Below are 26,901 nucleotides of genomic sequence, written 5' to 3'. Positions count from 1 at the left end.
CAGGAGCATCTGGATGGTCCTAAGGCCAGCTCTAAAGGCCTTTTTTGTTAATAGAAGTCTTTCCAGTGAATTTGCTGAGCTTTAAAGCAGGCTTCCTGAAGGATTCAGGAATACTACTTAATTTCATCTGGAATCCTATTAAAATCTGACAAATTTTAAGAGATGAGATTCAGAAGTGACATATTTGCACTTCATGGTTTATAAAACCCTCAGGAGGTAAAGTGACTCCAAAACATCTTTTCTAGCATGAAAATCCAAATTAAGTGAAAACAGCATAATTGTGGGACTGTGTTAAGAATCAAAAAACCTAGTACGCCCTCAGCAGATAGCAAGGTCTTTTCCATCGTTATGCACAAGTCCTGTGGCTTCCTGCAAGGCAGTTACAGCTGGCCTGTAGCTGAGGAATGAACGCTCTCCCTGGCAGCGAAAGCGGCGGAGGCAGCCAGCGCCCTGGATCCACACCCCCGGATTCTGCACGTGCTTTTCCAGGTGATTCAAACCCGGCCGCTGCTGGGCGAATCTCTGAGCCTCTCTCACGCTCAGCTGCGGAGTGACCGGCGCGGGAGACACCTCCTGCACCCGCGGCCTGGGGCTGCTGTGAGACACCCTGCGCTGGTACTTAAAAAATGCCTTGGCCATCCACAGAAATGCAAAGTAGAGCAGCTGCGTGGAGAATGAGTCAAAGCGCGAGTGTCGGGAGGTGGGCATGGTCCTGACACAGCTTGAAACTTAATTAATGAGGTCGTCACTGCTCTGTGGCATCCTCATTCCAGAGGGAGGCATAAAAGGGCTTTTGGTGTCATCGCTGCTCACTTGACCGAGATGCTCCTCACTTGGAAGGGAATGAGTTCTTTCGAACTGTATCTTTTATTTTTGCTCCCGAGTGGAAAACGCATCCCCCCCACAGCCTGACTCAGTATCCAAGGGCCTGCCAGCGTCTGTCTGTGCACAGGGAAGCTGGTGGCGGTGCTCCAGGAGCCGGCCGACAGCTACGGGGAAGGTCCAAAGTCACCCAGCCCAACGGGAAGGGGAGCAGGGGCCGTCGTGGCAATCCCCCGGGAAATCTCCCAATCTTCCTGCAAGTTAGCGGACTCGGCGTAGCAATGACGTGGCAGCGATTGCACAGAAACTGGGAGGAGGGAAGTGCAGTCGCGGGAACGCCATCAGCTTCTTTCAGTTAGCATAAGAAGAAGAGGTTTTCCCGCTAATAAGTGTATTCAGGGAGAAAAGGTAAACGAGCGCAGCCCCCGCTCTAGCACGTGGCAACTCCAGCCGCAGAGTGAACATCGGGGCACGAAGCGTGGAGCAAAGTACGAAGAGGTGGTAAAAGACCCTCTTCTCCCCGTTGTCTCGGCATGAGGCTGGGTGGCGGCTGTGGAGAAGCTCCCGGAGAGCTCCGGGGGGATCCCCGGCTCCATGGAGCCCTCCGGAAAGCTGAAGGTGCCTGTTTTAGAGCTGGTCAGGACGGTTGAGTTGAAATAGAGGTCCCCTGAAAAATCATTTCTTATTGAAAACAGGATTTTACTGTTTTTCCCAGTTTTCCTTTTTTAAAAATGCTCTTTGTCTTGGCAGGAAGCTGATTCGTTTCCCACGACCAATTTTTCCTTCTTTCAATCCATGCGGACCCACTGCCATCCCCACCCCTCTGCCCCACACGTCGGCGGCGGGGGCCTGGGCGTGGGGCTGGCCACCGGGAAACCGGGGCCTGGTCGCTGCTTTCCGGCGCCACGAGAGCCTCTGCCCGGCGCGTCGCTCAGCACCATGGTATTCCAGGTATCCCCATCCCAGGATCCGTCTGACCGACGTTATGTAACTCTCAGCGCATTTGAACACGGCCGATGGAAGAACTAATTAGATAATGGCCACCGCGTATGCGAAGGGCTGCACCGACACTACGACAAGGCAGATGCTAATTGCAGCTGACGAGCCCAATAGCAAGTGCCAGAAAAACAGCCGCGTTGAGAAGTGGCACTCAGAGCTCAGCTATTAATTCCCGCGGCATGCCTCACCTCCAAGGGCGCGCGGCCGCATATAAAGCTTTTGGCCCCGGTGCTGTCGCAGGGCTCGCACTCCCCGCTCAGCCTGTCCGTCACAGCTCACGGGGCGAGTCGGATTCTCAGCTGCCTCCGATTCCAGGGCTTTTCACAGAAAAAGAACAAGAGAAGCCGTCCGTGGCTGTTTCCCCGTGACGGGCTGTTCGCCCCCAGGGCTTTGCCTCCTCTGCCGCGAGATGCAGCACTGCAAAGGCGAAGGCGACCAGGACACGTGCCGCGGCGGCTCGGTCTGCGCGGAGCAGGGCTCGGCGTGCCGCGGCTCCTGGGGCTGGTGCCCCCAAAGCCCGGTGGGCGCCGGGGGCCCCTCGCCCTGCCGCGACCCCGGCAGCCTCAGCCGCGACATCGAGGGCTCCTGCCAGAGCGAGCCGCGGGGCTGCCTGCCCGGCGAGCCCGGCCCCGTCCGCGGCTGCTGCCCCGCGCCGCAGAGCCGCTGCTGCAGCAAGCCCCGCAGGCGGGTGGAGGTGCCCCCCACGCGGCCCCTCTGCCCCCCCGCGAAAATCCACCGCCGGCCGCTGCAGCAGTATCGCCCGCCGCCGCAGCCCTGGGAGCCAGGGAGCCGCGACTGCGGCAAGCCGCGGCGCAGAGCGGAGCAGCGCCCCGAGCCGTGGGCCTGCCCGCCCCCCCGGGTGCCCCCGCGGGCGCCGTGCCGGTGCTGCCCGCCCTGCCGCCCCGCCGGGCCCCCCGCCCCGCCGGGCCCCAGCCTGCACCAGCAGAAGCAGCCCGCCGCCCTGCCGCCCTGCTGCTGAAGGAGCCGTGCCGGGGCCCCGGCGAGCGCCCGCCCCGCGCTGCCCGCTCCCTGCAACCGCTTCGCTGCCCAGCAAACTGCCCCGGCAGGGAATGCCGTCCCGGCGGACGGGTCCTTGTGCCGGGCCGGAGCAGCCGGCCCTGCCCGGCCCCGGCGCTGGGCTCCCGCCGTCCGCACCCGCCTCGCTCCTCCCGGGCGAGAGCAGCCCCTTCGCTGCTCTTCGGGAAGCTGAGGCGGCTGGACCGAAAAGAGCCCGAGCGAGGATGTGCAAACGGCCCGCCGCTTCCCCCACGGCTTCTGCGGACCGTGATTTTATGGCTGTTTGGAAACAGAGACAGGACTGTAATGAAAAATAACCACGCGCTGTGACCGCAGCGGCGTCAGGGCCTCCTGCGGTTTTACTTTCTCTCTGTGTATTCAAGAATAAAGTTGATGAAATTCAGTTGAAGCCTGATTTTTCTTTTACCCCTGAAAACATCACCAACATCACATGTTGAAAGTCTTTAAAATTCTTGCAAGAAAACTTGCAAAGTTAAAAACAAAATTATCATTCACGCTTGAGGATTTCAGCTCTGGCGATAGCGTTTCTATGGGGCCGGACACCCGGAGCGACGTCGGACCCCGCTCTGGTCCGGCACGCGCCCGTCCAGCCGCCGAGCTGGGTGCAGACGGCTTGGTCTGCAACGTGTGCCGTGCCTGCGTCCGCTCCACGGCAGCGCCGCGCTGGGAGGGTGCCCCTCCTAAAAGTTAATCCTGGTAATTAAGCTCGTGTCTTGGCACGGCGGTGCATCTGCGAGCCAGCAGCGCCTTTCACCCGCCGCGGGAGGCGGCAGGCCGGGCTGTTCCCACCCGCAAGTGGGAAACTCAGATTTCAGCCAAAAGGAAATCTATCTGCATTAAAGTTCAGCTGAGCTTCACCTTTGCAGATTCCTTAGTTTTTTGCTTACTTTCCCCAAGCCTCTTTCCCCGTCAGCCCCTCGGGGGGTTCCCAGGCCGCTCCGCGGCGCGGTGCCCGGTCCGGAGCCCGCAGCCCAGCGCCCGCCCGCAGCGGGGTTGCACGCGCGCCCGCCGCCGCTCCCGTCCGTCCCTCCTGCCAAGCGGCTCCAGGGACGGGCGCCGCAGCCCCCGGGGCGGCACTTGGCCCCCATCTCCCTCCGCCCGCCCCGGCCCCATCCCGCGCCCGCAGCGGGAAATGTCGGCCCAGCTCGGTGCCGCCCGCGGACCTGCCCGGTGCCCGGGGCGCTCGGGAGGGTGTCAAACAGCAGCAGCCCCCCCCGGGCAGCCTCCGGCCCGTGTCCCCCCCGGTTTGGTGCAAAGGTGCTGTGGGAGACGGTGCCGAGAGCCCGGCGAGTCTGGGCTCGGGGCTCCTGGAAATGCTTTTGAGGACCGGCAGGGACGGGAGCGCCGGGACGCCAGTGCCGGGCACGCGGCTCCTCCCGGCTCCCGGGCGCTCGTCAGCCTCCGCTCCACGGCTCCGTCCTCTGAGCATGGTGAATAAGTTCGTTATTACCTGCCTCGTGTAGCTGATGTGTGGCTTAACGATGTGAGTCCTCTATGTGCCCTGCTCAGTAACTTCGTTGTAATTAAGAGATGCTTATCAGGAATAATGAGTCAAATAGAACGTGCCAAGAACAGCACCCAAATGCAGGGGATGCTTCGTCAATAAATAATTTAGTCCTCGTTCCTACAGCGTGTTTCATTTGCAAGGGGAAGGCTCGAAATCCTATAAAAGGCAGCCGTCCCCTCGGCCTCTCCCAGTCCGTTCCCTGGTCTTCGTCTGCCTTCCCTCGCGGTTTGGGTAAGACACCTCGGAGGAGCTCCGGCGGCTTCGGATGGGCGCCCGGACGCGGGAGGTCGTGGGCTGGGGATGCTCGCGCTGGCCTTCGGACCGGGCCGAGCACCGGGCTCCGGTCAGCCCTGGGCAGCTGCAGGAGCTGCCTTCAGATCCAGGCTTTCGCGACGAGCGAGGCTGGTCTGCGCGCGGGTCACCGAGGCGGCTTCGCGGGAAATTAGATGGAAATAGAGAGGATGGAAACGCAAGACAAACACGATCTGGCCATGTGTTTTTCAGGCTTTTCCCTACAACTCCGACATGATATACTCTTCCGGGAGAGAGTCCTACTTCAACCTGAACTCCACCTGGTACGGCCCCTCGGGCTCCTGGCTGGACACCCGCCGCACGCCCTTCCGCTACGGCTACGGCTCCTGCTCGGGGTGCGACCGCGAAGGCGTCGAGGGCATGAGCGGGCACGACTACCGGCACTACGGCTACCGGCAGCCCGTCTGCTCGGAGCGGCGCCACGGCTACGCCACGGCCAACTCGTGCCACGGCGGCGGCGGGTCCAGCTGCGTCCGGAGGCCCACGTACAGCTACGGCCCCTCGGGGGGGTGCAACAGCTACGGGAGGTCGGTCTGCGCCGAGAGGGGCTGCGGCTCGTCCGGCGGGGGCTGCCGCGAGGGCGGCTGGGCCGCACGTGCCGAGCCGTCGTCCTCGTGCCACGGCTCGGGGTACCGGGGGGGGAAGCCGCGCTACGGCAAACCGGCGCAGCGCGCCCAGCAGTGCTGCCCGGGGCAAGTGCCGGCCCCGCCGGTGCAGCAGGGCCGCGTGCCCGCCGCAAAGCGCTGCCCGAGCCAGCAGCAGAAGCAGGTCTGCAGAGCGCCAGCCCAGAAGCTGAAGTAACGGGCACGAGGAGCTGGGTGAATGGGAGAAGCTCCCCCTTCCCCCGGCCTTGCCGTGGTGTTCGGCACGTCCCTGGCACCCGCGGACCCCCCCTCGCTGCCCCCGGCCTGCAGCACGCTCTGAAGACGCAACGCGCTGTCTCAGCGCCAGTGCCAAGTGCTGCTCCTCACCTGCTCGGGTAACGCAACGCTGAAGTGCTCCACGCTACGATAAATTCACCTCCCATATTTCTGTTTCGGGGCGGATGTGGAGGCAATAAAAAGTTTATGTTACAGTGCCCTTGTGTCCGTGTTTTCTGCTTCACCCCTTCGAACCGCTTCTGTCCCTTCGGTGGCTGAAGCTGACGCCTGCCGTGTCCCCGGCCACCCTCACGTCCAGGTCGATTCAGCCTGGTGTCACCTCGCTCCGGCCCTAAACACACCGAAAAGAGAGAAATCTTTGTTCGGGAGGAACTAACAGTTTCCTCGCGGACTGTGCACGCAACCCGGCAATTAAACACTTATGCAAAGTAACCACACACTTCACCGGGGAGGTCAAAACAAGAGGGTCTGCTTGGCGCGTCACTTCACTCGCTGACGAAGCAACCGGTACAATTCGCCTTGCATCACAAGCCTCCAGAAATACCCGGGGAAACCCAGCGGGGCAAAACACCCTCAGCCCCAGCTGGCCGGGGCCCGGGGGTTCAGCAGAGGAGCTGCCGGCAGGACGGCTCGCGGCCGACGCGGGGACCTGGGGCCGTACGGCGCCGGCGGCTCTTCCCTGCCGCGGCGGGTTGGCAGCTGCGGCAGCCGCTGTGCACCGAGCAAAAACCGGCAGCTGAAATCGGGAAGAGCCACCACCGCGTACAAACCGCGTGGGAACCAGGAGCCGCACGGCCGGGTCGCCGGAGCCGGGAGCATCCTCCCGGCAGGCTCAGCTCCGCTCAGGAGGCGTCTCCACCTCCCGCAGAGGCAATAAACTTGTTTGTCATCATCCAGGGTGTAATTAGCGCCGTGAATGATGGTTTCACACGAGTTTTCATTCTTCTGCTGTTTGTGAAACGTCCCCAGACACGCCGGGGTTTCCTCACGGACCTCTCTCCCCTCCGGTGAGTCAGCTCCGCCGGCTGGCGATGAGCCTCCCGGACGCCGTGCTGCTCGTCTGAGCTCTGCCACTGCCAACATCACAGTGGCCTCTAGAGTCCCGGCGGGGATCAGCCGCTGCCCTCCCGGGGCGCCCGGAGCAGCGGGGGCCGGCGGCGCCCGGGACCCCCGGAGCAGCCCGAGCCGAGCGGCGGGGCCGGACCCGGGCACGGCTCCCCTTGACGCGCTCCCAGCTCGCGACGCCGAGCTCGGCCGGGGGGAGACGCGCGGGGGGCAGGAGCAGCCCTCGAGCGGGGCGGCCGCGGGGAACGGGCGGGGGAGACCCGGGCTGCCGAGCTTCCTCTGAGCGGCCACAGCTTTTGCAGGGCCGTCGCTGCTCCGCCGTCACAGCTCGGTCGCGTTTCAGTCTAACAGAGACGAGGCAACAGCGGAGCAAATCAACCCGCTCTTAGAGCTTTCTCTGGTGCCAAAGGCGCTGTTTGGGCCTGGAGATGCAGCCCTGGGTTTCGGGCGTTTCCAGGACCGGAGCATCCCCGGGCCTTGCAGTCGGCCGCACGCGGTTTAGCATCGTTCCCAGCGGAGCCCCCAGGCTCTTTCTGGACCAAAAAAAAAAAAAAAAAGAGGACAAACCGGCCAGGGCGCGGAAACGCAGCCACCCACGCTGCTCCCCGCCGGCTCCGGCAGCCACGCGCCGCCGCGGCACGGGGAGGGCGACCCACGGAGAGGTGACACCCGCCCGGGTGAGCCCGAGCCACGCGGGCGAAGGACCTCGGGGACGGGGCGGTGCCGCCTTTCCGGACGGGACGGGGGAGGCGGGGGGGGGGGCAGCAGGAAGCCCCGGGGGCAGAGGGAGGCTTCCCCATCCCGCGAGCAGCAGGGCACAGCTGGGGCACAGCTGGGGCACAGCTGGCACGTGAGAACATAAGGTCCGTCCCGTCATTAACACGTCCGATATCGTAATCGGAGGAAGCACGAATCTCCTGCACAGAACATCAGTCCCTGGTCTGGGCAAGACGCGACTGCTGCCCAAATCCTCTGGGAAAGGCCAAATTACACGAGATTCGAGCAGCACGAAGGCGCTTTGCGGAGGAACGCGTTTGCCTTGGCAATGGCAAGCGCCATCGAGGCAGCGTGCCGGGTTCGGGGCGCCCCGCTCGGCCCCCAGCAGCGCGCGGAGCCCTGCAGCCCCGCAGACGCGGCGTGCCGCCGCCGCCGGTCCCCTCCCCACGAGCAGGGCACCCCCGGGACGCGGGGAGCCGGGCACCAGCTCAGCCCCCGCCAACGGGAACCTGGCAGGAGCCCGGCGGGAGCCTCCCAGCCCGACGGCGTCCGGCAGAAGCAGGAAGAAACTCATTTTCCGTGTCCCTAACGGTGCCGAGTGGGACAAGTCAGCAGGAGCTGAAGCGTCTCCTGGGAAAGGCGTCCGCTCCCAGCTCCAACAGCCCAAGACCGGGCGCTGTTCCCTCCGCCTCGGAGAGCTGCTCCAGCACTTCTTATTGCCAAGGTGCATCTCAGCACCTGTTTGAGTGGTTTCCGACCTTATCTCCTACGTCTTGGACTTTTCCTTGCTTTGATCCCCTAAATACAGAGCTGCCTGTGTCCCGTACGGGCCAATGCAGCTCCTGGGGGGAAGGCGCTGGGCAGGGTGATGGAGCAGGTAACTCCGGACAGGTCTTCCAGGTCCCCGGTCTCCGTTTCCCTGTCTCTATAATCAAGAGGACAAAAATCCCTGTTCTTTGTCAACAAAGTGCCTAGGGACTTTGTGGTGAAGTGCCCAGAGACCCGGGCAGGGATACCGCAGGGCTTGCGAAGCTGTCGGCGAGCCCCAGCACCGTGTCCTGGCAGCTCAGGTGCCTCTGGGGGAAACGCACAGCCCTGTGCTCGCGGAGGGGAGAGGAAAGACCCGAGACCCGAGACGCTGCCGCCGGGGCAGCCGGGAGCACCACGTCCTCGCTCCGCGGGCGGCAGCCCCGTCAGAGCCGCCTCCGCACCGAGCCGCCCGGCTTTTTGCCGGGGTTATTGCCGGGTTTATCCAGTGCTGGCCCAAGGGCAGGGGTCAGACTCCAAGAGCAATGCTCATGAGATGGGCCCGTAATTACGCCTGGATGTAATTTGGCAGAACGAAACCCGAGCCGGCGAGCCCTCGGCAGCCCGGGCACCCACGGGTTTTCCCATTAAGCCAGGTGAGGCTGGCAATTAGGTGTTTATCTGGCACAGGAAGCAGATAAAGAAGGGATGATATCCATCGCCCGTGAGTCAGGCGAGCCGGGTAAACAGCGGGTGGCTGGACGGGGACTGGGTGTTGCGTTAACAGATTGCTGTGATGGGGAGCTGTCTCATTTCCGGACGGGGGATCTGGGATCCGTATAAAGCTGCCCCCGTCCTGGCCATCTGCACTCTCTTCTCCTCCCGGCTTCTCCTCCGAGTGCAGGTAAGCCCAACGACGACACCGGCTCCCCGGTGGGACTCCGCTGGCGGCTGCGGAGAACAGGCTTCGCTCGGGGGCCGCGCTCGCCTCCCCAGCCGCGCTGCCGGGCTCGGGGCACAGCCCGCCCAGCCCCGCGGCGCTGGGTACCAGGGCTGAACACCCTGGGATGCTCGGGGATGCTCGGGGATGCTCAGGGATGCTCGGGGATGCTCATGCTCGGGGATGCTCATGCTCAGGGATGCTCGGGGATGCTCGGGGATGCTCATGCTCAGGGATGCTCGGGGATGCTCGTGAACCAGCACATGCTCGGAGGCAGCAGCATCCCTGCTCACCGCCACGCCGCACCGCTAAATCCGCTTGCCGAGATGCTGGGCGCTGACGGCTCCTCTCCCCGCAGGCCAGCAGACAGGCGAGGATGTGCTCCCGCCAGGAAAAGGACCAGTGCCACAGGCAGGAGCGCTACACCCGGCAGAGCAGCGGCGGCTGCCACAGCAGTAGCAGCGGCGGCGGCTGCCACAGCAGTGGTGGTGGCGGCTGTCACAGCAGCGGTGGCGGCGGTGGCTGTCACCGCAGCGGCGGCGGTGGCGGCTGTCACAGCAGCGGCGGCGGGTGCCACAGCAGTGGTGGCAGCGGTGGCGGGTGCCACGGCGGCGGCAGCTCCGGGTGCCACGGGAAGCCGCAGCTCCAGCAGCAGCAGCAGCAGCAGCAGATCCAGCAGCTGCCCTCGCAGAAGCTGAAGTGAGCGGGGCCCCGGCGCCCGCTGGCCCCCTCCTGCCTTCCCGCCGCTCTCCCGGCTGCGTCCCAGCCCCGAAAGGTGCCCGGGAGCCAATAAAAATACGATTTCCCGAGATCTGCCTTGTGTCGGTGCTTCCTTAACCTCTCCTTCCCCATCCCGCGCGCGCACAGGGCTGGTGCCCATCGCAGCCTGCATCCCGCGCCCCACGGCCCCACGCAGCCGTTCGGCCCCAGCATCTTCCCCTCTTCCCTCCGCCGGCAGCATCGGGCCCTGCCGGGGGCTTCACCCACCACCTGCCCCGGGACACTGGGTGTCACCGCACCTCTCGCGGCAATCAGGCACACCTCACGCATATATTTTTATTGCTTTTTTAATTCTTTTACAAGCATTTATGTGACAAGGAGAAAAATAACCCCAAAAAACCTCGTCGATATGTGCAGTGCAGAAACTCATGGGTTGGGGGCCGGCACTTATGGTCCCATCATCCCGCGTCCCTCGCTGTGGGGGGAGCGCTGCTGCGGAAACCCCCCACGGTGCGACGGCCGCAGAGCAACTCCTGCCCCAGAACCGCCCGCGCGTCCGCGGCTTCACCCAGCGGTGCGGACAAGGGTGCAAACACCGCAGACCTGGCTGCTGGATGCAATATTTTTTCCGGTGGAGCAAATGGTTCCTGCCATCCCCTTGCTGCTACGACAGCCTTGTCCGATCGGTTTGCAGCCAGTGGCGCCGGGGGAAGCTGCCCCATTTCCCCCCCTCTGCCGCTGCCTCGCCATCCGGCAGGATTGCTCCGTGCAAACCCATGACACAAAGACACGGCTAAAAGCTTTCCAGAAGGGCTCAGTTTCCCTTTTTTTATTGCAGAAGAAAGCCAATGCATCGCCCCAGCGTCATTTATTAGGCTGAAACACCTGTGTAAGCGTGGGATGAATTTCTCCCCCCCGCAGATCCGTGGGAATTTTGTCGCAGACTCGAATCAGCTGCACGTGAGCTGCCGGCCGCAGCCGTGTCACCGTCCCCGCAGAGCCGCCCGCATGCCCCGCTCGCCACTGCCGCACGGCCCGAAACAGCTCATCACACGGCTCGTCCCGGCCCTGCCCGCCAGGGATGTCTCGCTCACTGCCCGTTACAGACGGAAAAGCTCGGGAATGGGACGAAACGAGGGAGCCGGGGCCGCTTGTGCTGGTGGAGGTGACGCCGTGGAGGGCGACGGGCCGGGGCAGCGGCGTCTGTGCCGGAGGAGCGGGGTTCCCGCGGGAGATGCCACCGCGGCCGGAGGCACCGTCACCCCACTCCTTCGCCATCCAGGGAATTCGGCCATCCTGCAGGGACGGAGGAAAGCGCAGCGGGAGCTGCTCCGAAGCCCCGTGGGCACGCGCCTCTCCCGGGTTTCGTTGCAGCGGGTGGAAGCCCCCGGGTCGGGCAGAGCCGGGCGTTCCCTGCCGGGGCCCCAGGGCAGCCGCCCGCCCCAGCCTCAGCACGAGCAGCGCTCGGCAGGGCCCCTCTCCGGCTGGTTCATCGGCTCCGCGTCCGCGTCCAGGCTGGAGACGCACCGCTACCTGCTGGCGGGCGCCCGCTGGGAGAAGAGGAGCGACGGGGCCGTCAGGGCTCCGCGCCGGCACCCTCCTCCCCGGCTCCGCACCCCCGCGCCCACGCAGCTACCTCGGCGGGCGCAAACTCCTGCTGGATCAGCTTTCTGAACTCGCTCCTGCTGAACGGCTCGGGCTTCTTCCCCTTCCTGCCGCTGCCCTGGTAGCTGCCCATCACGTCCGCGAGGGCCTTGAGGAGCCGAGACATGCCGCGGGCCCCTGCGGCCGAGGCGAGGGTGGGCGCGGGTTTGCAGCCCGGGCGCCCGGCGCAGCAGCGCGAGAGCAGCCCCGAGGCGGGGGAGAGCGGCAGCCCGGCGAGGCAGGGGCTTTCGGGGGGGCTTTTACCATTTCAAGCATTTTCCCTGACCCCTATTGACATGAAATGTTAAAATCCCATAGAATTAACTAACCCGGATCAGTTCCGACAATTCAGAACATTTTCAGTTTCGGCCTTTCTAAATTTTGTCACCGTAAAATATCCATTTTCTGCATGCTGAAACCGGGGCGACCCCCGGCCGTGGCCACTCCTGGCCTTTCCCCGGAGCTCCCCACTTCCCTCCACTTTCCCTCCCTCCCTGGAGAGGTGCTAAAATTGGAAGGAGCTTCGTCCCCGCAGCTGCCTCAGACGCTCGACGGGTTTAGTGACTCAGCTGCCGGAGCCGAGCTCAGCGCCGGGAGAAGGGAGCCCGGGGGGTTTATCCTGTGCTTGTGCCTTTGGTCCCCGCCGCCCCCAGCCCGGCGGGAAGGGACCAGCTGCCGAATTGCGCTGGAAACGTAAAAGCTCGTTTCAAGCACGGAGGAGACTCACCCCGCTCACCTGCAGCAGCCGCTCGGCGGGCGCAGACTGGGCGGCAGCAGCCCCGCGCGGGCGCTTCGCCTCGCCAGCCGTCGTGGGCGGAGGGCGAGGATTTCTCCCGGTCGGTCCTGTTCCCCGGCTGCCTCCCCGCGCTGCTGCACCTCCCCGGGGAGCCTCCAGCGGAGGGTGTTCCCCGGGGAAGGCGTATGTGGGTCAGCGCGTGGGGCCCCCCTCCGCCGCCCCGGCGAGTGCACGTCCGCCTGGGGAGCCGGGGGAATTGGGAGGAAAATTGCTCTGAATCACCCCGAGCAATTTCCCTCCGCCGGCTACTCCCTCCCAGCCGGCTGCCACCACGGTGCCGTCCCACCGCGGCCCGTCCGCCCCCGGGGGCCGACCCGGCTGCACCGGCCGCCAAGGAGCCGTCCAAGGCCGGGCGCGGGTGTGCCGGCAGCGGCAGGTCGACGTGCTGGGACCGATTGCGCAGGCGACGCGACGCAGCTCCGGGCATTGCACAGCGCCGGGGCCGCGGCCGCAGCCGGGGCTCCGACCCCGCGGCGGGGAGCCGAGGACACCGGGGGCTGCGCCAGGCTGGGGGCCGGACGCAGGGATTTGCAGCGCTGCAGCAAGGCCGGTGCCGGGCCGCATCCCAGGTGTGGGCACAGCCCAGCTGCATCCCATCCCCTCGTTTCAGGGCTGTCTATAAAGCCCAGCCCCACAGCCTGGGGGTTTCCTACACTAATCCAGTTGGGGGTCAGCAGGGCTGGGGGTTTGCAGGGCCCCCCCAGGCCATTTTGCAGGAGCAAGGGGCAGGTGGAGGTGATGCACGGGTGTCCCTGGCTGCAAGGAAGAGACCTGGCGCGTGCCTGCAGTGGGGACCTGCCGCTTGGAGGGGTGCAGAGGTAGGCACCGAGCGCCTTGCGGCTTCGTGGGGGCTCTCCGGCCGGGGCGGGCGCTGGTGGGAGGCAGCGAGCGGGGCTGTGATGCTCGGGGAGACCAGCGTGGGGTGTGTTAGCTTCCACCGTGCTGCTTCGAGCTGTGCCCTGGGGGAGCTGCGCTGCCTCTTGCTGCTTCTGCCTTGTGAGTTAGAGGGGTGGGAAGATGGGGCAGCGCTGGGAAAGACCCCAACCCCTCGCCGGCGGAACCGAGATGCAGCTCGAGCGGGGGGAGCGCAAGAGAGGTGTCGTGGGGGGGGGGGGGAAATAGGTGCTTCTGGCAGGAAAATGCCCCCTTTGCAGCAAGGAGCGCTCGTGCTGCGGGGGGGGAGGCTGAAGGAAGGGGCCGGGCTCGCCGGGGAGCCGCCTCGGAGCCGCCCCGGCGGCTCGTGCCACGAGGTGGCAGCAGGGTCCCGCCGCAGCCGCCCCGTCCTCGGCTGCGGGGCCGATCCCGGGCCGGGGGCCGCCGAGCACCCCCCGGGGCCGAGCACCCCCCGGCAGCGCGGCTGCAGCATCCGACGCCTCCGCGCTCGGCTGGGGGCCGTGCAGGTGCGGGAGCTGCTCGGCTGTTGCACGGGGGCCGGCGGTGGCCTCTGCTTGCTCGGGGGCCAAGCGCGCCGTGGAGGGCAAGTTCCCTGTCTCCCAGCGTGACACCCGGCTGCCCCGGGGGTGACACAACAGCAGCCCCGTGTGATGGCCTGCTGTGTTGGCAAATGTCCTCTTGCATCAGCACTGCAAGCTTTGGGGCTGGTTTCTGCCTTTATCCCAGTGAAAGGCACCCGGGACAACTCATGGATGAGCCCAGTTTGAGGTGTGTGGCCCCTGCGTGGGGAAACCTCCCTGTGGCTCTAAAGCACAGAGGCTGAGCACCCTCCGGTGCCGTGCGCCCGAAAAGCGGATCCTCCATGGGGCACCCAGGACCCTGAACCACCCTGCCCTTGTCCCAGAGCAGGAGGGGCAAGCGGCAGCGAGCTGGGGCTGCTGGAGCCCCTGGCTGAGCACAGCCGCAGGACGGGGTGCGGGACCCAGCTCTGGGGACACCGCGGTCAACGCGGTGGCTTTTCCCTCGTGGGAAGGTGTTTGAGACACTTCCTTCAGGGGGATTTTGACATGTGAAGCTGAAGCAACCTGGGCAGCTGCTGTGAAGCAAACTTGCAGCAACCTCGCTTGCCTCAGTGCTGCTGCTTTTGGGAAGCTTGCGGCGAGTTTCTTCACAGAACGGGGTGATTTCAGGATTTTGACTCACCCTTAGGAAATCACAAGTGTTCCTTTTTCCTCTAAAAATGCATTTGCTGATCGATAGCCAGGCTTTCCTCCTCCGTGGTGTGAGGCAGCTCAGCGGCACCATAGGCTTTTCCAGCCGCATGTTCCTGAAAGCGGTGGCTCCCAGCAGATCTGCTCCTTGCTATGAACCCACGTTGCACTGCATGGAGCAAGGCACGGGGAGAGTTGTCTCATCATCACCAAACGTGGCAGTGGGACCTGAGCCCTGGCAGCAGCCGAGTGCCGCCTGCGCCCTCCCCGGCGGCCGGGGATGTCCGCTCCGGTGCGGGGACAGCCAGCGGCACCGTCACCCCCAGCTCCCTTTCCGCAGGGCCTTGCAGAGCGACGCGTGCCGGGAGCGCTGCTCCTCTGTCCCCTCCCTTGCCCCGGCTGGGGCTGCACCGGTCACCCACTGCTGCTGTGCGCTCCTGGGGGATGCACTGGATGTTTCCAGCCCAAAATGGGCTCTTAATTTGAGGAGGTCTCTGCGTTTCTGGTTATCCCATCTGCTCTGAACTACACTGCAGTGGGGAGGATGGAGGTTTGCACTGCAGATGCCCCTGCAACCAGCCCTGCTCCCCCTCCCCTGCTGTCCCCAAGCCCCCACCTTGCCCCTAGAAAACTGCGTCCTATTTCAAACCTCAGTTGGCTTGATCTAAGCCATGGGGGGAGAGCAAGGTGCAGGCTTGTTGCCTTGAGGAAAACCCATGCGGACACACAGAACGGCTTTGACAGCCTTAGAGCGAATCTTTAATTGGTGGCAAAACCATCGGACTTGAGAGGAGGGAGGGAGGCAGGGAAGGAGGCAGAGCAGGGTGGCGGGGGCAGCCCGGGTCTGCGGCTCAGGTGCTGGCGAGCACGGCTGCCTCAGTGGTTGTGCTGCTGGTGGTGGTGCTGCTGCTGGTCCTCGCAGAAGTGGAGGTGCTCGTGGGTGGCAATGGTGACCCTGATGATGAGGAGCATCACCTCGCCGAAGCTGAGCTGGTGGTCCTTGTTGGTGTCCAGGTCCTTGAAGATCTGGTCGATGGAGACCTGGTTGGTCACGTGCTGCAAAGGAAGGGCCAAGGAGGGACGGTGAAGCCCCGTCAGTCACGGCTGGGTCCCAGACCTGCTCAAATGTCCCCCCCACCTCATCAGCCAGGAACTGCTTTCCCTGTGCATCTCTGCTTGGTGGCAGATAGCTTAAAAACGCTTCACCCTCTGCTTTGGGTTGTGACAATCTGCGTTTCTCCTTCACTTCTAGATAGCAAAGGAGTAGCTGGACAGCATGAGCGTTGCTTTGCTGATAACACAGGCAGCTGCAGGTGCCCGCTGGCCTGAGCGGCCCCGTCCTGGCCGCCCTCACCCACTGCCTGGTTCTGCCGTGTGCACTGTGCCTTGGGCATGCTGCAGAAAGCCAACGCACAGCCCAGCCCCGAGCACCGCCTCGAGAGGCTCCGGGCTGCGTTTTCTTCCTCTGCCTTTACGGCAGCTGCCGGGGTGTGTTTGGCAAGTGGCAGCGCAGCCCTGTTCCCTCCCCGTGCGGGGTGTGCGATGCCCGGCTTCGCTGCCGCTCACCTGCAGGTAGTTGGCCAGCTGCTTCTGGATCAGGAGTTTCAGCTCCACTTTGGTCAGGGTGTCCATGTGCCCCTCCTGCCTCGAATATTGGTGGAAGACATCAATGATGGAATTGATGGCGATTTCCAGCTTGGAGAGCTGTCCCTGGGGAGTCTGGCAGGTCTGGAAGGAAAAGGATTATGTGGGATAACTTCAGGAGCCTCAGGAGATGGGAAGGTCTGCTGTAAATCAGCAAGGCTCCAGCATAACCACCTGCTTCGTGCCAAGGAGGAGGCTGCCTGCCTTTATTTACAGTCATCCTGGTGTCAGAATGGATTTGAGCTGTTTGTTTTGGTGTGCTCTTATCTACGAGCCAAGGGAGGCTGAAGGGGTCTGCAGTCTTTGCCTGCATCTGCTCTGGGACGTGCAGCTAAAAATCACATCGGAGAGCTGCTTTTCCCGAGTGTCTCCCGCCAGGCAAGGCCTGTTGGGAAGAGCCTCCAGCCAAACAGGCGAAACTGGAACCACCAACATAGCTGGTGGCTTGGAGAAACCTGCGCGGAGATGCAGGTGCTGAGTGCGAAATGAGCCGTCTGCAAGCTCCTACGCACACCTAGAAAAGAGCATTAATTAAGGGACCTCCATGGCCAGCAGCCCGCTGCCCCGGACTCACCTGGCTCATCTTGATGAAGCGCTGAGATGGACTCGGGCCGGAGTGGAGTCACTTGCGGAGCGGCATCTTTTATAGCCTGGCCAGCCGTGCCGTCCCCCCGCTTGTGAAACGTCCCTGTTTCATCCAATTCCAGTCCATGATCATGACACACTTGTGCGTTGCTCAAGGCTTGGAGGTAGTTCCTTAAAAGGGGTCTCTGCGGCTTTTCCCGCAACATCGGTGTGTCACCTCCCTGTGGAGGTCACCCCTGCCCGGCAGAGGTGGGGGGGCACGGCGGCATCGCTGACCTGGGGTGCAGCTTGTGCCACCTCCCAGCACGAATCCCCTTGGCTGCCGCTTTAGTTTGGCCTGGTCTCTCCTGCTCTGATCTGGGGGCTGCTTTCCGTGCCCCGAGGCGGAGGGGACCTGCAGGGCCACCTCCCCGTTCCTCCTGCTTGCTGTCACCTGGTGCTGAGCATGGGGCCCACGCGCCCCAGGACTGTCCCTTGCTGGGGGCAGTCCCAGCCTGGCCGGGCTCCAGGAAGGCTGGTTCAGCTCTGCGGTTAGCGGCAGCTGGAGCCAAGACTGGCTTCTCCCCACCCGAGGTATCCTCCAAACCGCAGAGGCCGGGTGGGGCCCAAGGTGTATTTTTACCCGGCGAAGCGGCGGTGCCCCGCTCCCCGTGGCTGTTTGCTCATCTCGGCGCTGCAGACAGTTCGGCTCGGAGCGGCTAAGTTCGGGAGCAAAACAAGATTTTCCAGTGCTGCTTTATTAAAATGCCCTGCCTGCCGTTTCAGCTGGCTCGCTCGGGGTTTGCAGGTCTGTTTAACCTGCTGAACGTGATGCTAATCTCGGGCACGAAGCGCAGGCCGGAACGGGGCCGTGCGCAGTCCGCAGCGAGCCCCCGCGGGACGCCGGCCCTTGCCGGGGGGACGCACCGCGTTTCACAACGGGCGTGTTTTGGTGCACGAAGCGGCTGGGGAAGGGCCGGGGCGTTTCACAACGGGGCGCTCGGGACCGTCAGCTCGGTTGCAGAATTTTGTGGCAATCTCAGGAAACTGCAGCTCTTGTCTCTTCAGCATCCCAGGGACAGAGCAGCGCTGCCCTGGCGAGGGCAGGTTATGGGGCGTGGGGCAGGTTATGGGGCACGGGATGGGGCTGCTCCTGGGCTCTGTGAGCCGGGGGAGCCCATAGCCACGCTGCGGCAGCCGCTGCAAGCCGGCCCCGGGGCCGCGGGCGCTGAGCAAGCGTCAGCTCGCTGGAGCTGCGACGAGGAACGAGTGGGAAGCGGTGTCAGGCGAGGCACCAGCCGTCCTACGGTCACGGCCAGCGAAAGATCTGGTTTGAGGCAACCGAGGCCGGTCGTGCCCCGAGGCGCAGGGCCCTGGCCGGGCACCCCGCGCTTGGCAGCGGCCGCAAAGCGCTTTCAAAACAGGCTTTTACGGGCAGGAGGAGCGAAGGGCGGGCGCCAGGCTGAGGCAGGGCACGGCGGGGTGGTCGCCGCGAGGCTGGCCGCGTTCCAGGGCGGATTTTAGCCCAAGATCGGAGCAGGAAATACGCTCTGGCCGAGCAGCCCCTGGAGCTGGCTGCAGCCCTGGGAAGCCCGGGGACGGGTCGCCCCGGCTCCTGGGCGCTGCTGGTGCCTGGGGCTGCCGAGGGGCATCAGATGGGTGATGCTGCAGAGATGCAGGAGCTGGGCAAGGCGCTGCCCTGCCCTCCGGCTCGGGTGACAAGCGGCCACGTCGGGCAGCTCCCGACTCGCTGCGGCTTGGCAGGCGCTGGCTCCGTAGGGGAGCCGGGACCCGGCTCCGTGGGGGCAGATCCGGGCACTGTGTGCACGGTGACCGAGCGGCGCGTCGCCCTCACCCCGCTGCGGCTGTGCCGTGCACGGCGTCACGGCCCTGTGGGGCGGCGGCAGCCCAACGCGCAGCCGGGAGGGGAAGCGCCGCGAGGGGCAGGGCCCGTCCCAGCGCGGTTAGTGCCGGGAACCGGTCTGCTGGGAGGGCTCAGCGCCGGGCCGTCGCCTCCTCCTGCCCCCGTCCACGGGCATAGCTGCCCGTTGGTGCTCACCAGGGTTTGGGTCAGAATATTTTACTGCTGGAAACCTCTGAGACGGGAAACTCACTCTGTGGGAATGCATCGCTTCGGCTGCCTCTCTGGCCCAGGCAGCTCGTTTCCGCAGCGTTTGGTCCCCGCTGGGCAAGGAGTGATGCAGGGGTTCGGGAGGGAGCACTCCCGCCAGCCCAGCCTTGTGGAAAACTCTAAATTTAGAGTTTTCACTGGGATTCAGGGGGAAAAAATTAAATCTCAATATCCCACAGGGTAGAAACTCTTTATATGCACAGCAAAAACTGCGTGCAGAACTTGCCGAGCCTGTGTCCTTGGGTGAATTGTCCTTGCGGGTATTAATGCATTTTCCTGCCCACGGGTGATTCTGTGTCCAGAAGAGAGACTCAGCGTGGACAGGGGGAGAAGGGGGGCGAGGATGAGCCCTCCACACCTATCGCCACCCTCCCACACCCCTGAGAGACGGATGCAAACAGCAGCGCCGGAATAGGAAGGACTCGGTGAAATTCAAGGGATGCTTTATTGTCTCATGAGCAGGAGAGAGTGAAGCAGAGGCAGTAGCTAGAGCCCGGTTCCCCAAGCAGAGCCGGTCGGGGCTGCCCGCGCGGCTCGAGCGCTCCCAGGCTCAGTCCGTGTCCGGCGAGCACCGGTCGCTTCCGTGGGTGATGCGGTGGGCATCGTCGGTCAGCTTGGCCAGGACGATGCAGAACTCCTCGAAGGTCAGCTCGTGGTCCTTGTTTATGTCGGTCTCCTTGAAGAGCTTTTCCAGGTAGCCGGGCCGGTTCCTGTTCTGCAAGGGGGGGACGGGGGCGCGTTAGCCTGCCTCCCCCCCGGCTGCGGAGCTGCCGGCGGAAACCGAGCCAGCTGCGCTCTTGCACGCCCGGGCAGTGCGTTTGGAAGCTGTGCAACCATCGCGACCCCCTTCAGCTCGCAATTAGCTCCTGCCTAACGCCCCAGGCAGAGAGGCTCCCGCCCCAGCCCCCTGCGCGCGCGGGTGGCTCCGCGTGGGCACAAACGCGCCGGTTTGGGGCACGGACCCCCCCCGGGCCGCCTTGCCCCCCGCCCCGACGGCGGCCGCCCAGCACTCACGCAGGCTGCCAGGAAGGTGGGCGCCTGCTCGGTCAGCAGCGTGCAGAAATCCTTGTAGCTGAGCAGGTCGAGCTCGCCCTCGCGGGAGCTGTAGCGGTGGTAGACGTCCACGACGCCTTTCAGGGACGTCTCCAGCGTGCAGTTTCCCGGGAGCTCCCGAGGCTGGGGAAGGCTGGTGGTGGACATGGCTGGGCGCTCGGGATAGCTGCGGAGAAACCCGGTGGCCGTCAGCTCCGGAGCGGAGCCCCTTCCCCAGGTGGACGCTCTCGGCCCGGGCACCCGCCGGGGTAAATCCCCTCCCTGAGAGGGCTGCGGGCGCCAGGCTGCCGCGAGCCGTTAGCAGCTCCTTGATGCCAAGCGCGTAATGAGAGGTTTTAGGAGTATCACCTCTTTACGGCTTCGCTCAACCACCTCTAATTTTAGCTTCACCCAAGCAGCGGCTTATTCTTGCTGACCTGAAGGCATTTCCCAGGCGGGTCGGACAAACCCATCCGGTCGTAGGCATGTATCTATAACGTGCCCCGAGCAGCAGGGGTGGCTCGGAGGGCGTGAAGGCGGCTCGGTGAGGGGCTCTGCGCGTCCCCGTCTCGCCTGTCCCTTTGGGCTGCAAACCCTCCCGTGCCGGGGACGCGAGCGCGGGGAGCCCCTGCTCTCGGCTGGGTGCCGCCCGCCGGGGGAGCTCCCCTTGCCGGCGGGAGCACCCGCACCTCCACTAGACCCGACGTGGAAACGCCATCGTTCTTTAATGGCAAAAAGCCTTGTTGTAGCCAAAAACGCTGCTTCCCCCTGCCCCAGGTGGGAAGCGTGACCCTGAGATAATATGCACGACATGGCCTGATGTGCAAAACTGCTTCTCCCTCGTCCTCTAACGAGCTGCAAGAGCCATTGCAGTGTCACTTACCCTGGTCTCGCGGAGGGTTTGCAGAAGATGGGTTGGCTGTGGTGATCCGAGAGCCCGGGCTGCCCTTTTATACACCTCTGAGGCCCTCTTTCATCAGCCGGCGTGACACACCTGCGGCAAGCAGCAGCTTGAGTTAGCGTTTCCCGTACCTGGAAATTACCAGGTGGGAAGTCATGAGCCCCTCCCCGCCTCAGCCGCTGCTCCTAGTTCTTGGTCGCACCCGCCGGGTCGCTGCCTCGGAGGGGCGCGGGCCCAGGAACGCCCCGTCGCCCGCAGCGCGGGGACAGCCTGAGTGCGGGCTGGGGGAAATGCTGCGCGTGCTTTTGTAACCTCAGACCGAACAAGGGTGCCTGGACAAGACTTGCTGAAACTTTGCAGGTTTTGTAACATTCTGAGGATTTTTGTCCTCTGTGGTCTTGAAGCGCGATGGACTGTGGCAGAAGGAGACATGGGGATCGCTTCCTCCTCCTCGCTCTTAGTGGGATGCTGGGCTCTGCCTTTTCTGCAATGCCAACTGGCTGAACACCAGCAATGATGAAGGTCGTATCTCCCTTTCAGTAAGTCACTTTTCCCAGATGATGCCCTAGCACATCACTTGTGCCACTTGTTTCCCTTTTGCCCTGGAAACATTGCAGGGGAAACTAGGCTCAAAACAGGAAGAAAACCTGCTGTCGAGGTCCTCGCGGGCTGGAATATTACCCAGCAAGTGTTTTGCAAGAGCGGCTCACTGCTACCGCTCTTGCAGGTACTGGAGGCAGAACAGGTACTGGAAGAATGACGAAGACACAATGAAGAGATGTAAAAATAACATAATAGGTTCCAGGAAGAGATTAGAGACAAAAAAGCCCCACAAGGGTCACTATTCCTGTTTGAGGGCGCTTCCGCAAGCCCCCAGGGGAGCGTGAAAAGCTGTTGCGTGAGCTTTGTCCTGGTGTCCCTGACTCACTGTCTGCTGATCTTCCCCTTCTTCTCATTAGGGACTGTTGGCAATCCAAAATTGCATCCTTGTTCCCCAAACGGGCTTGTAAAGCTGGGGCGGTTTACCTGACGCCCTGTGCACCAACGCCTTCCTGCTGCGGTGCGGGGTGGCTGGGGGGTGACGGGGGCCACGCTCCCCTCCCCCGCGAGCGGGCACCTCTTTCTGGGGCAGCCCGTGGCAAGGAGAGCCATGCCCAAACGGCCCTGGGGTGCTGCTGCCCTCCGGGAAGGCGCCTTGGGCAGGGGGAGGCCTGTTCCTGCAAGGAGCCGGGGGGATCCCGAGATTTCCCCGCCGGTGCCGGGGGGACAGAGCTGCTCCCCCGCGGTAAAGCGCAGCAGCGCAGAGAGCTGCATCACCAGGAGCAAAGAACCCCGCAACAACCCCACGCTTGCTTTCGCGCCGCGGCGTCTCGCGGGCCGGGCTCCCGGGTTGGGCTGGCGCCGGACGCTCCGGGGCTGCGGGTTTCCCCCGGGACGGTTGGCAACCCCCAAAGGACAAGGAGCCTCTTCTCCCCTTGGGCATCCCGTCCCCGGGGCGGCCTGCAAGCGTGTCGCCACCAATAAAACCGGCGGGTTTGTCCCGCGGCAGCGTGGGGCCGAGCCCGAGGAGCACCGAGCCCCCAGCCCTGCTCCTGCCCCAGCGCCGGGGCTCGCGCGGGAGCTGCTGGGCGTCCGTGGCTGCAGCCGCGTGCCTGGCCTGGGCTGGCTCTCGGCAGCCCGCCCGGGTCCGTGGGGCAGGGTGTGGGGCCGGGCGCTGCCCCGCCGCGGCTGGGACACAATAGTGCTATTGTGTCGCGTCTGCTCTGTCGCCCACGCGAGCTGCCCCGGGGGGGGGGGGCACCTGGCTCCGCTCCATCCCCTCGCCGCCCGCCCTGCAGCGAGGCCGAGCCTGCGCCCGGCCCCTGCACGAACCAGCCCCCCCAGGGACAGCGAGACCCTCCGTCTGCAAGGAGACGCGGCGGCGGGACCCAGGCGTCCTGGCTCCCAGGGTCCCCCTCGGGCACCTTCCCTTCCCCGTTGCTCCCCGGGCAATCTGCGTTTGACCCCCGCAGCCGTGGGCTGGGACGAGGTGCATGGTGTCCCGTTCCCCCCCGAGACAGCAGGACACAGATGTATTTGGTGCTTAAAGAAAGAAATTTTATTTGAATACCAAGGGCAGAAGGAAACAACAGAGTGGGAAGAGCACAAGCCCGCGGGCACAGTCAGCCCAGGAACCGCTTCAGTGTTGGGGGCTGTGGCCATGGTCGTGGCCGTGCTTGTGGCCGTGCTCGTGGCCGTGGCCAGGCTCGTTGGGATGCTGGTGGGACCTCTTATGGGCTTCAATGAATATGAGAATCAGCGTGGTCAGGAACTCGGTGAACTTCAGGCGACCGTTGCGGTTGCGGTCGGCTCTGTTGAAGAGCTGGTTGATGTAGACATCTCTGTCCAGGCCGGGCTGCAGCAGGAGAAACCCGAAAAAGAGGCAGGCTGAGGCGCGGCGGGCGCAGCATCACCCCGCACCCCCAGCCCCGTCTCCGCGGCAGCACCTCGCTCAGGAGGCTGACGCAAAGATTGCACGGTTTGGGGAAAACCTTAGAGATCTGCCTCCCCCCGGGGCAGCTCCCGGGCCCCCCCAGGGGCCCCCCCCGGGGACCCGGCCCCGGCGGCAGCCTGCCGCGCCGGGCTCTCACCGGCGTGGTGTGGGCGAGGAAGGGCTTGGCGTTGTCCGTCAGCAGCGCCTTGAACTCGCCCCTGTCCAGGTAGTCGTCCAGGGGCTTCTTGACCGCGTACTGGTGGTAGATGTTGACGGCGCAGTCCAGCGCGAGCTCCAGGTCGGTCTTCATCTCGTCGTACCTGGGGAGAGAAGGCAGCCACGGGCTCGGAGGGGCCAGAGGAGCGGGATCCCCCCGCCCTCCGCCAGCCCCGGGCCGGAGCAGCGAGCGGCCGGCGGCCGACGCTCCGTGCGGAGCTACTCACCGGGGCGGGTGGCGTGCGGAGACGCGGTGCACCGGGCGCAGCAGGCGGGTGAATGCACGGTGCGGCCGGCTGGCTTTTATACGCTCCCTGAGCTACGATTCGTGACACCCTCGGATTCCCTCCGGGGCGATAACACCGGCCGTTGTGCAAGGCGGCGCGGCGCGCCCAGACGGCAATTTCTAGCCTGGCTCCAGGAACCGACTTTTCCCGGGGCTTCGCCAGGGAGGTGCCGCAGGAAGCGCCAAACCCGTCCGGGCGAAACACGGAAACGCGGCGGGAGGCTCGCGGGGCGCCGGTGGCATCGGGGGGGCGCCGGGAGCGGGGCCTCTCCTGCCGGCTTCGAGGCGCTGGGGGAGCCGAGGACGGGTGGGTTTTCCGGGAACACACGGAAGGCGCCAGCCGGGGGTCCTTGGGAGTCGGGGGTGGTTTTTCCCATTGGGAAATGTTGCGTGTCCCGGCCCCGGCCCCGGCCCGCCGCCCGGGCGCCTGGGGTGTGACGGGTCTCATTCCTTTGGTCAACTCCAAACCCATGAACGGGCGCCCGGCAGAGGCTGTTTCTCAACAGCTCTTCTGCGGAGCCAGGAGAGATGTCACGACTCGGGGCACGGCTGCGTGCGGGCCCTCGGCCAGCCCCGCTTCGGCGTGGCGTTTCCTGGCACCGGTTATTGGTACCCGATGGAAACCGAGGGCTGGGGCAGCCGCTTCCCGCTCCTGCCACGTTCCCTGGCATCGGGGCCGGCCCAGCTCACCGGAGCGCCACGGGGCTACTGGGCACATGGGGGGGGGCGGGGGGGGCTCGTCCGGAGGCTGTGCCCACGGGATACCCACGGGATGCCCGAGCCCCGCGAGCCCCGGCTGGGCCCATGGAGGAAACCTTGCAACCCCTGGCACTAATTTGCTGATTTTGCCGTGCAGGGTGACGCTGCGGGCGCTGTCACCTCCACCGGGACACCAGGAAGCCTCGTCCTGGAAGGAAGCAGCCAGGGCACATGCCGTGCTGCCGGGAGGGACCAGGGAGGGACACGGTGGCACTGCCCGGGCAGGCACGAAGCAACACGTGTGCTGTCTTCGGAGGCGCGAAGGGGCACGTGGGCGCTGCCAGGCAGGCGTGAACGGACGCGCGTGGAGCCGCCGGGCCGGGTGCTGCCGTCTGCCGCCGGACGGGCCACGTGTGCAGCACGTCTGGGCGCCGGGAGCTCCCAGTCCGGCCCTGCTCCCGGCAGCTGCTGCTCCAGCCGCGGCGCGCGAGCGGTGGCATTTGCACTGGCACGGTGGGACCAGCCCAGCCCCGAGGGCAAGGAACCGGGGTACCGGTCTGCAGGGACACGCTGCGATAGCCATGGAAGTTGCCCCATTTCCGCAGTCGTGCCAGGCTGCGATATGCAAAAATCACAGATTGGGCACAGAAAAAAGAGCCAGGCCGCCAAAGGCAGCTGGGGCGGGGGGGTCCCCGTCCTCTGGGACGCGCGAGGCAGCGGTGCCGCAGGCACTTCCCTGAGCCGGGGGGGTGGAGAGGTTTCTGCTTCCCGATGGGGACGCGGGGGTGACCGCCGCCTCCCAGCAGCCCGGGCTCCTGAACCAGCCTCTGCTGGAGCCGGCGGGGCACGCAGAGAGCTGGTAACCCAGTGGGAAAAAATCCACATTATTCCCGATTCTCCAGCTGTAAATCCCCCCCAGCGCTCCAACAGTCCGTGCTTGGGATCTCTGCCTGGAAAGGAAGGTCCCCTGCACCCCCCCGGCACCCCGCACAGCCCGGATTGGGAACTGCATCCCGCTGCCAGGCCCCGGGAACGGCTTGGGCGCACGGGTGGATCAGGCCCTTCGGGACACGAGCCCCGGCTGCGGCTCGGCCAGCCCCTCGCCGGCTTCCCACCCCCGGGGGCTCCGCGGCCCCGCGCTGCCCCCCTCCTCCGGGGCTCTGCCGCTCCGGTTGTCCCCCCCGCCCTGGGCCTCACCGGAGGCGACACCACCAAAAAAAGAAGAAAAACCAACCGTGAGGTTATCATTTATTTTAGATTGAAGAACGAGCCCGAACACAGTAGCAAAATTTACAAAAAGGAATTTTATTGGACGCCGGGCGGCCGGGGGAGCCCCTCGGCGGCCCAGCCCTACTGCCTGCACTCCTTCAGCGCCTCGTTGTAGACCATGGCCAGGGCCCCCAGGAAGGTGACGTACTCCGGGAAGCTCACCTCCTGGTCCTGGTTGCGGTCCAGGTCCGCCATGAGCTCGGCGATCTCGGCCTCCTGCAGCTTCTGCAGCGCGGGGAGAAGCACGGTGCCGTCGGCGGGAGCGGGCCGACGTCGCGACAGCCTCCCCGCGCGGCGGGCCCGGGGCCGGAGCATCGCTGCCGCGGGGAGGCGGGATGCGGGGCCGGCGGAGCCCCCCAGCCCCGGGCGCTGTCCCACTCCGCACGGCCGGGCGGGGACCCCCGCGCTCGCCCCGTGCCGGCGGGCGCGATGGGCTCCGTCCCCGCATCCAGCCCCTCGGGTGACCGTCCCACCGCGTCCGGTCCCGGCGTGGCGGGTGGCGGCTCTGCGGCACGCCGACGCCGGCACTCACCGGCCCGATGGTCAGCTCCTTCTGGATGAGCTCCTTGAGCTCCCTCTTGCTCAGCGTGTTCCTGTCGCCCTCCTGGCCCGCGTACTTGTGGAAAACGCACACGAGCAGCCCGATGGCCTGGTCCAGCGGCGCGGCCATGGCTGGCGGCTGCGGGCGGAGCGCGGCTCAGCGCCGGGGGCCCCGCCCGGGGAGGGGGGGGGGACCGGGGGGGCCCCGCCGTGCACCGAGGCTCGGGGGTGGGGGGGGCGCCTCCGCTGCGCGGCCCGGGAGCAGCTGCAGCCGGGCTCCGCGCACATCTGGAAGGGCTCCGCGCACATCTGGAGCCCCGGGGCGGCTCGGGGAAGAGGGGGAGGAAGGAGAAAGGCACTTACCAGCGGGAGCGGGGCGGCAGCGACGGGGCCCCCGGGCTCCTCCTCGCTTTTATAGACGTGCCCCGGGTCCTCCCCCGCCGGGGGGGCCGCGGAAGCCACTCCCGAAGCCCTCCCCGCGCCGGGCGAGGCCGCGCCGCCCCCCGGGGGGGGCCGTCCCGGCGCTGCGGGCCGCCCCCGCCGCCCCCCCCCCCCCCGTGCAGCGCCGAGCACCGCGGCCACCCCCCCCGGGGCGAAGCAGGGCCCTGCTGGGCCCGCGAGTCCGTAACGAGCGGGGCCCAAAGGGCTGTTGGCTGCCCCGGTTCTGGGGGTCGGGAGGGATTAACGCCTCGCCAAGCCCCGCCAAGGCCTGCGCAGCCGCGGGGCGACGAAGCGGGCGAGCGCGGGCGAGCGCGGGCAGGCAGCCGCCGGCCGGGCTGACTCACGCCGCGGGCAGAGCCGCGGGGCTCGGTTCCGGGCGGGCCGCTGGCGGGAGCGGGGTGCCCACGCCTGC

General features: G+C 65.5%; 6 protein-coding genes and 1 long non-coding RNA gene across 10 annotated transcripts; 2 read left to right on the top strand and 5 right to left on the bottom strand.

Moving 5' to 3' along the window:
- Positions 1-4,569: 4,569 nt before the first annotated feature.
- LOC112994011 (loricrin-like) lies at positions 4,570-5,756 on the top strand. Its single transcript, XM_064498801.1, has 2 exons — positions 4,570-4,597; positions 4,871-5,756. Exon 2 carries the CDS (start codon positions 4,892-4,894, stop codon positions 5,477-5,479), a length of 588 nt encoding a protein of 195 aa, XP_064354871.1. The 5' UTR covers positions 4,570-4,597; positions 4,871-4,891; the 3' UTR covers positions 5,480-5,756.
- A 2,892-nt stretch (positions 5,757-8,648) lies between these two features.
- Positions 8,649-9,839, top strand: LOC112994008 (loricrin-like). Its single transcript, XM_064498882.1, has 2 exons — positions 8,649-8,992; positions 9,387-9,839. The coding sequence occupies exons 1-2, from the start codon at positions 8,885-8,887 to the stop codon at positions 9,729-9,731; spliced, it is 453 nt and encodes a 150-aa protein (XP_064354952.1). The 5' UTR covers positions 8,649-8,884; the 3' UTR covers positions 9,732-9,839.
- A 710-nt stretch (positions 9,840-10,549) lies between these two features.
- On the bottom strand, positions 10,550-12,525 carry LOC135323897 (uncharacterized). Of its 3 annotated transcripts, none has more exons than XR_010385391.1 (3): positions 12,120-12,525; positions 11,385-11,680; positions 10,550-11,298 (listed from the first exon to the last, which is right to left on the bottom strand). It is a non-coding gene; the product is annotated as an uncharacterized LOC135323897 (long non-coding RNA). The 3 variants fall into 3 exon arrangements; XR_010385392.1 differs by having other exon boundaries at positions 12,129-12,525; XR_010385390.1 differs by having other exon boundaries at positions 11,385-11,530; positions 12,120-12,424.
- A 2,504-nt stretch (positions 12,526-15,029) lies between these two features.
- LOC112994017 (protein MRP-126) lies at positions 15,030-16,965 on the bottom strand. The gene is made up of 3 exons (XM_026118106.2): positions 16,512-16,965; positions 15,860-16,021; positions 15,030-15,349 (listed from the first exon to the last, which is right to left on the bottom strand). Exons 1-3 carry the CDS (start codon positions 16,518-16,520, stop codon positions 15,170-15,172), a joined length of 351 nt encoding a protein of 116 aa, XP_025973891.2. The 5' UTR covers positions 16,521-16,965; the 3' UTR covers positions 15,030-15,169.
- A 2,093-nt stretch (positions 16,966-19,058) lies between these two features.
- LOC112994018 (protein S100-A7A) lies at positions 19,059-20,644 on the bottom strand. 2 transcript variants are annotated; one of them, XM_026118107.2, is made up of 3 exons: positions 20,548-20,644; positions 19,647-19,851; positions 19,059-19,347 (listed from the first exon to the last, which is right to left on the bottom strand). In XM_026118107.2, exons 2-3 carry the CDS (start codon positions 19,830-19,832, stop codon positions 19,183-19,185), a joined length of 351 nt encoding a protein of 116 aa, XP_025973892.2. In that variant the 5' UTR covers positions 19,833-19,851; positions 20,548-20,644; the 3' UTR covers positions 19,059-19,182. The 2 variants fall into 2 exon arrangements, with proteins under 2 accessions (XP_025973892.2, XP_064355232.1); XM_064499162.1 differs by lacking the exon at positions 20,548-20,644 and adding an exon at positions 20,102-20,166.
- A 1,996-nt stretch (positions 20,645-22,640) lies between these two features.
- Positions 22,641-23,565, bottom strand: LOC112994021 (protein S100-A12). The gene is made up of 3 exons (XM_026118110.2): positions 23,482-23,565; positions 23,196-23,358; positions 22,641-22,960 (listed from the first exon to the last, which is right to left on the bottom strand). The coding sequence occupies exons 2-3, from the start codon at positions 23,346-23,348 to the stop codon at positions 22,745-22,747; spliced, it is 369 nt and encodes a 122-aa protein (XP_025973895.2). The 5' UTR covers positions 23,349-23,358; positions 23,482-23,565; the 3' UTR covers positions 22,641-22,744.
- A 1,959-nt stretch (positions 23,566-25,524) lies between these two features.
- Positions 25,525-26,569, bottom strand: LOC135323935 (protein S100-A6-like). The gene is made up of 3 exons (XM_064499166.1): positions 26,412-26,569; positions 26,041-26,187; positions 25,525-25,733 (listed from the first exon to the last, which is right to left on the bottom strand). Exons 2-3 carry the CDS (start codon positions 26,176-26,178, stop codon positions 25,590-25,592), a joined length of 282 nt encoding a protein of 93 aa, XP_064355236.1. The 5' UTR covers positions 26,179-26,187; positions 26,412-26,569; the 3' UTR covers positions 25,525-25,589.
- Positions 26,570-26,901: the final 332 nt, after the last annotated feature.

This window comes from Dromaius novaehollandiae, chromosome 29 (genome assembly GCF_036370855.1).
Source record: "Dromaius novaehollandiae isolate bDroNov1 chromosome 29, bDroNov1.hap1, whole genome shotgun sequence".
Classification (NCBI taxonomy): Eukaryota; Metazoa; Chordata; class Aves; order Casuariiformes; family Dromaiidae; genus Dromaius; species Dromaius novaehollandiae.
This window is presented reverse-complemented; position numbering and strand designations above follow the sequence as displayed.

What these genes read in the sequence shown, in the direction of transcription:
- LOC112994011 (XM_064498801.1), top strand. Translation starts at nt 4,892, where the DNA reads ATGATATACTCTTCCGGGAGAGAGTCCTACTTCAACCTGAACTCCACC.
- LOC112994008 (XM_064498882.1), top strand. Translation starts at nt 8,885, where the DNA reads ATGGGGAGCTGTCTCATTTCCGGACGGGGGATCTGGGATCCGTATAAA. An exon ending in GGCTTCTCCTCCGAGTGCAG is followed by an intron (nt 8,993 to 9,386) that starts GTAAGCCCAACG and finishes CTCTCCCCGCAG; the next exon opens with GCCAGCAGACAGGCGAGGAT.
- LOC112994017 (XM_026118106.2), bottom strand. An exon ending in AGCTGGCCAACTACCTGCAG is followed by an intron (nt 15,350 to 15,859) that starts GTGAGCGGCAGC and finishes CTTCCTTTGCAG; the next exon opens with CACGTGACCAACCAGGTCTC.
- LOC112994018 (XM_064499162.1), bottom strand. Translation starts at nt 20,151, where the DNA reads ATGCCTACGACCGGATGGGTTTGTCCGACCCGCCTGGGAAATGCCTTC. An exon ending in CGCCTGGGAAATGCCTTCAG is followed by an intron (nt 19,852 to 20,101) that starts GTCAGCAAGAAT and finishes GTTTCTCCGCAG; the next exon opens with CTATCCCGAGCGCCCAGCCA. An exon ending in CCACCTTCCTGGCAGCCTGC is followed by an intron (nt 19,348 to 19,646) that starts GTGAGTGCTGGG and finishes CCCCCCTTGCAG; the next exon opens with AACAGGAACCGGCCCGGCTA.
- LOC112994021 (XM_026118110.2), bottom strand. Translation starts at nt 23,348, where the DNA reads ATGAAGACCGACCTGGAGCTCGCGCTGGACTGCGCCGTCAACATCTAC. An exon ending in TCCTCGCCCACACCACGCCG is followed by an intron (nt 22,961 to 23,195) that starts GTGAGAGCCCGG and finishes CTCCTGCTGCAG; the next exon opens with CCCGGCCTGGACAGAGATGT.
- LOC135323935 (XM_064499166.1), bottom strand. Translation starts at nt 26,178, where the DNA reads ATGGCCGCGCCGCTGGACCAGGCCATCGGGCTGCTCGTGTGCGTTTTC. An exon ending in AGGAGCTGACCATCGGGCCG is followed by an intron (nt 25,734 to 26,040) that starts GTGAGTGCCGGC and finishes CCCGCGCTGCAG; the next exon opens with AAGCTGCAGGAGGCCGAGAT.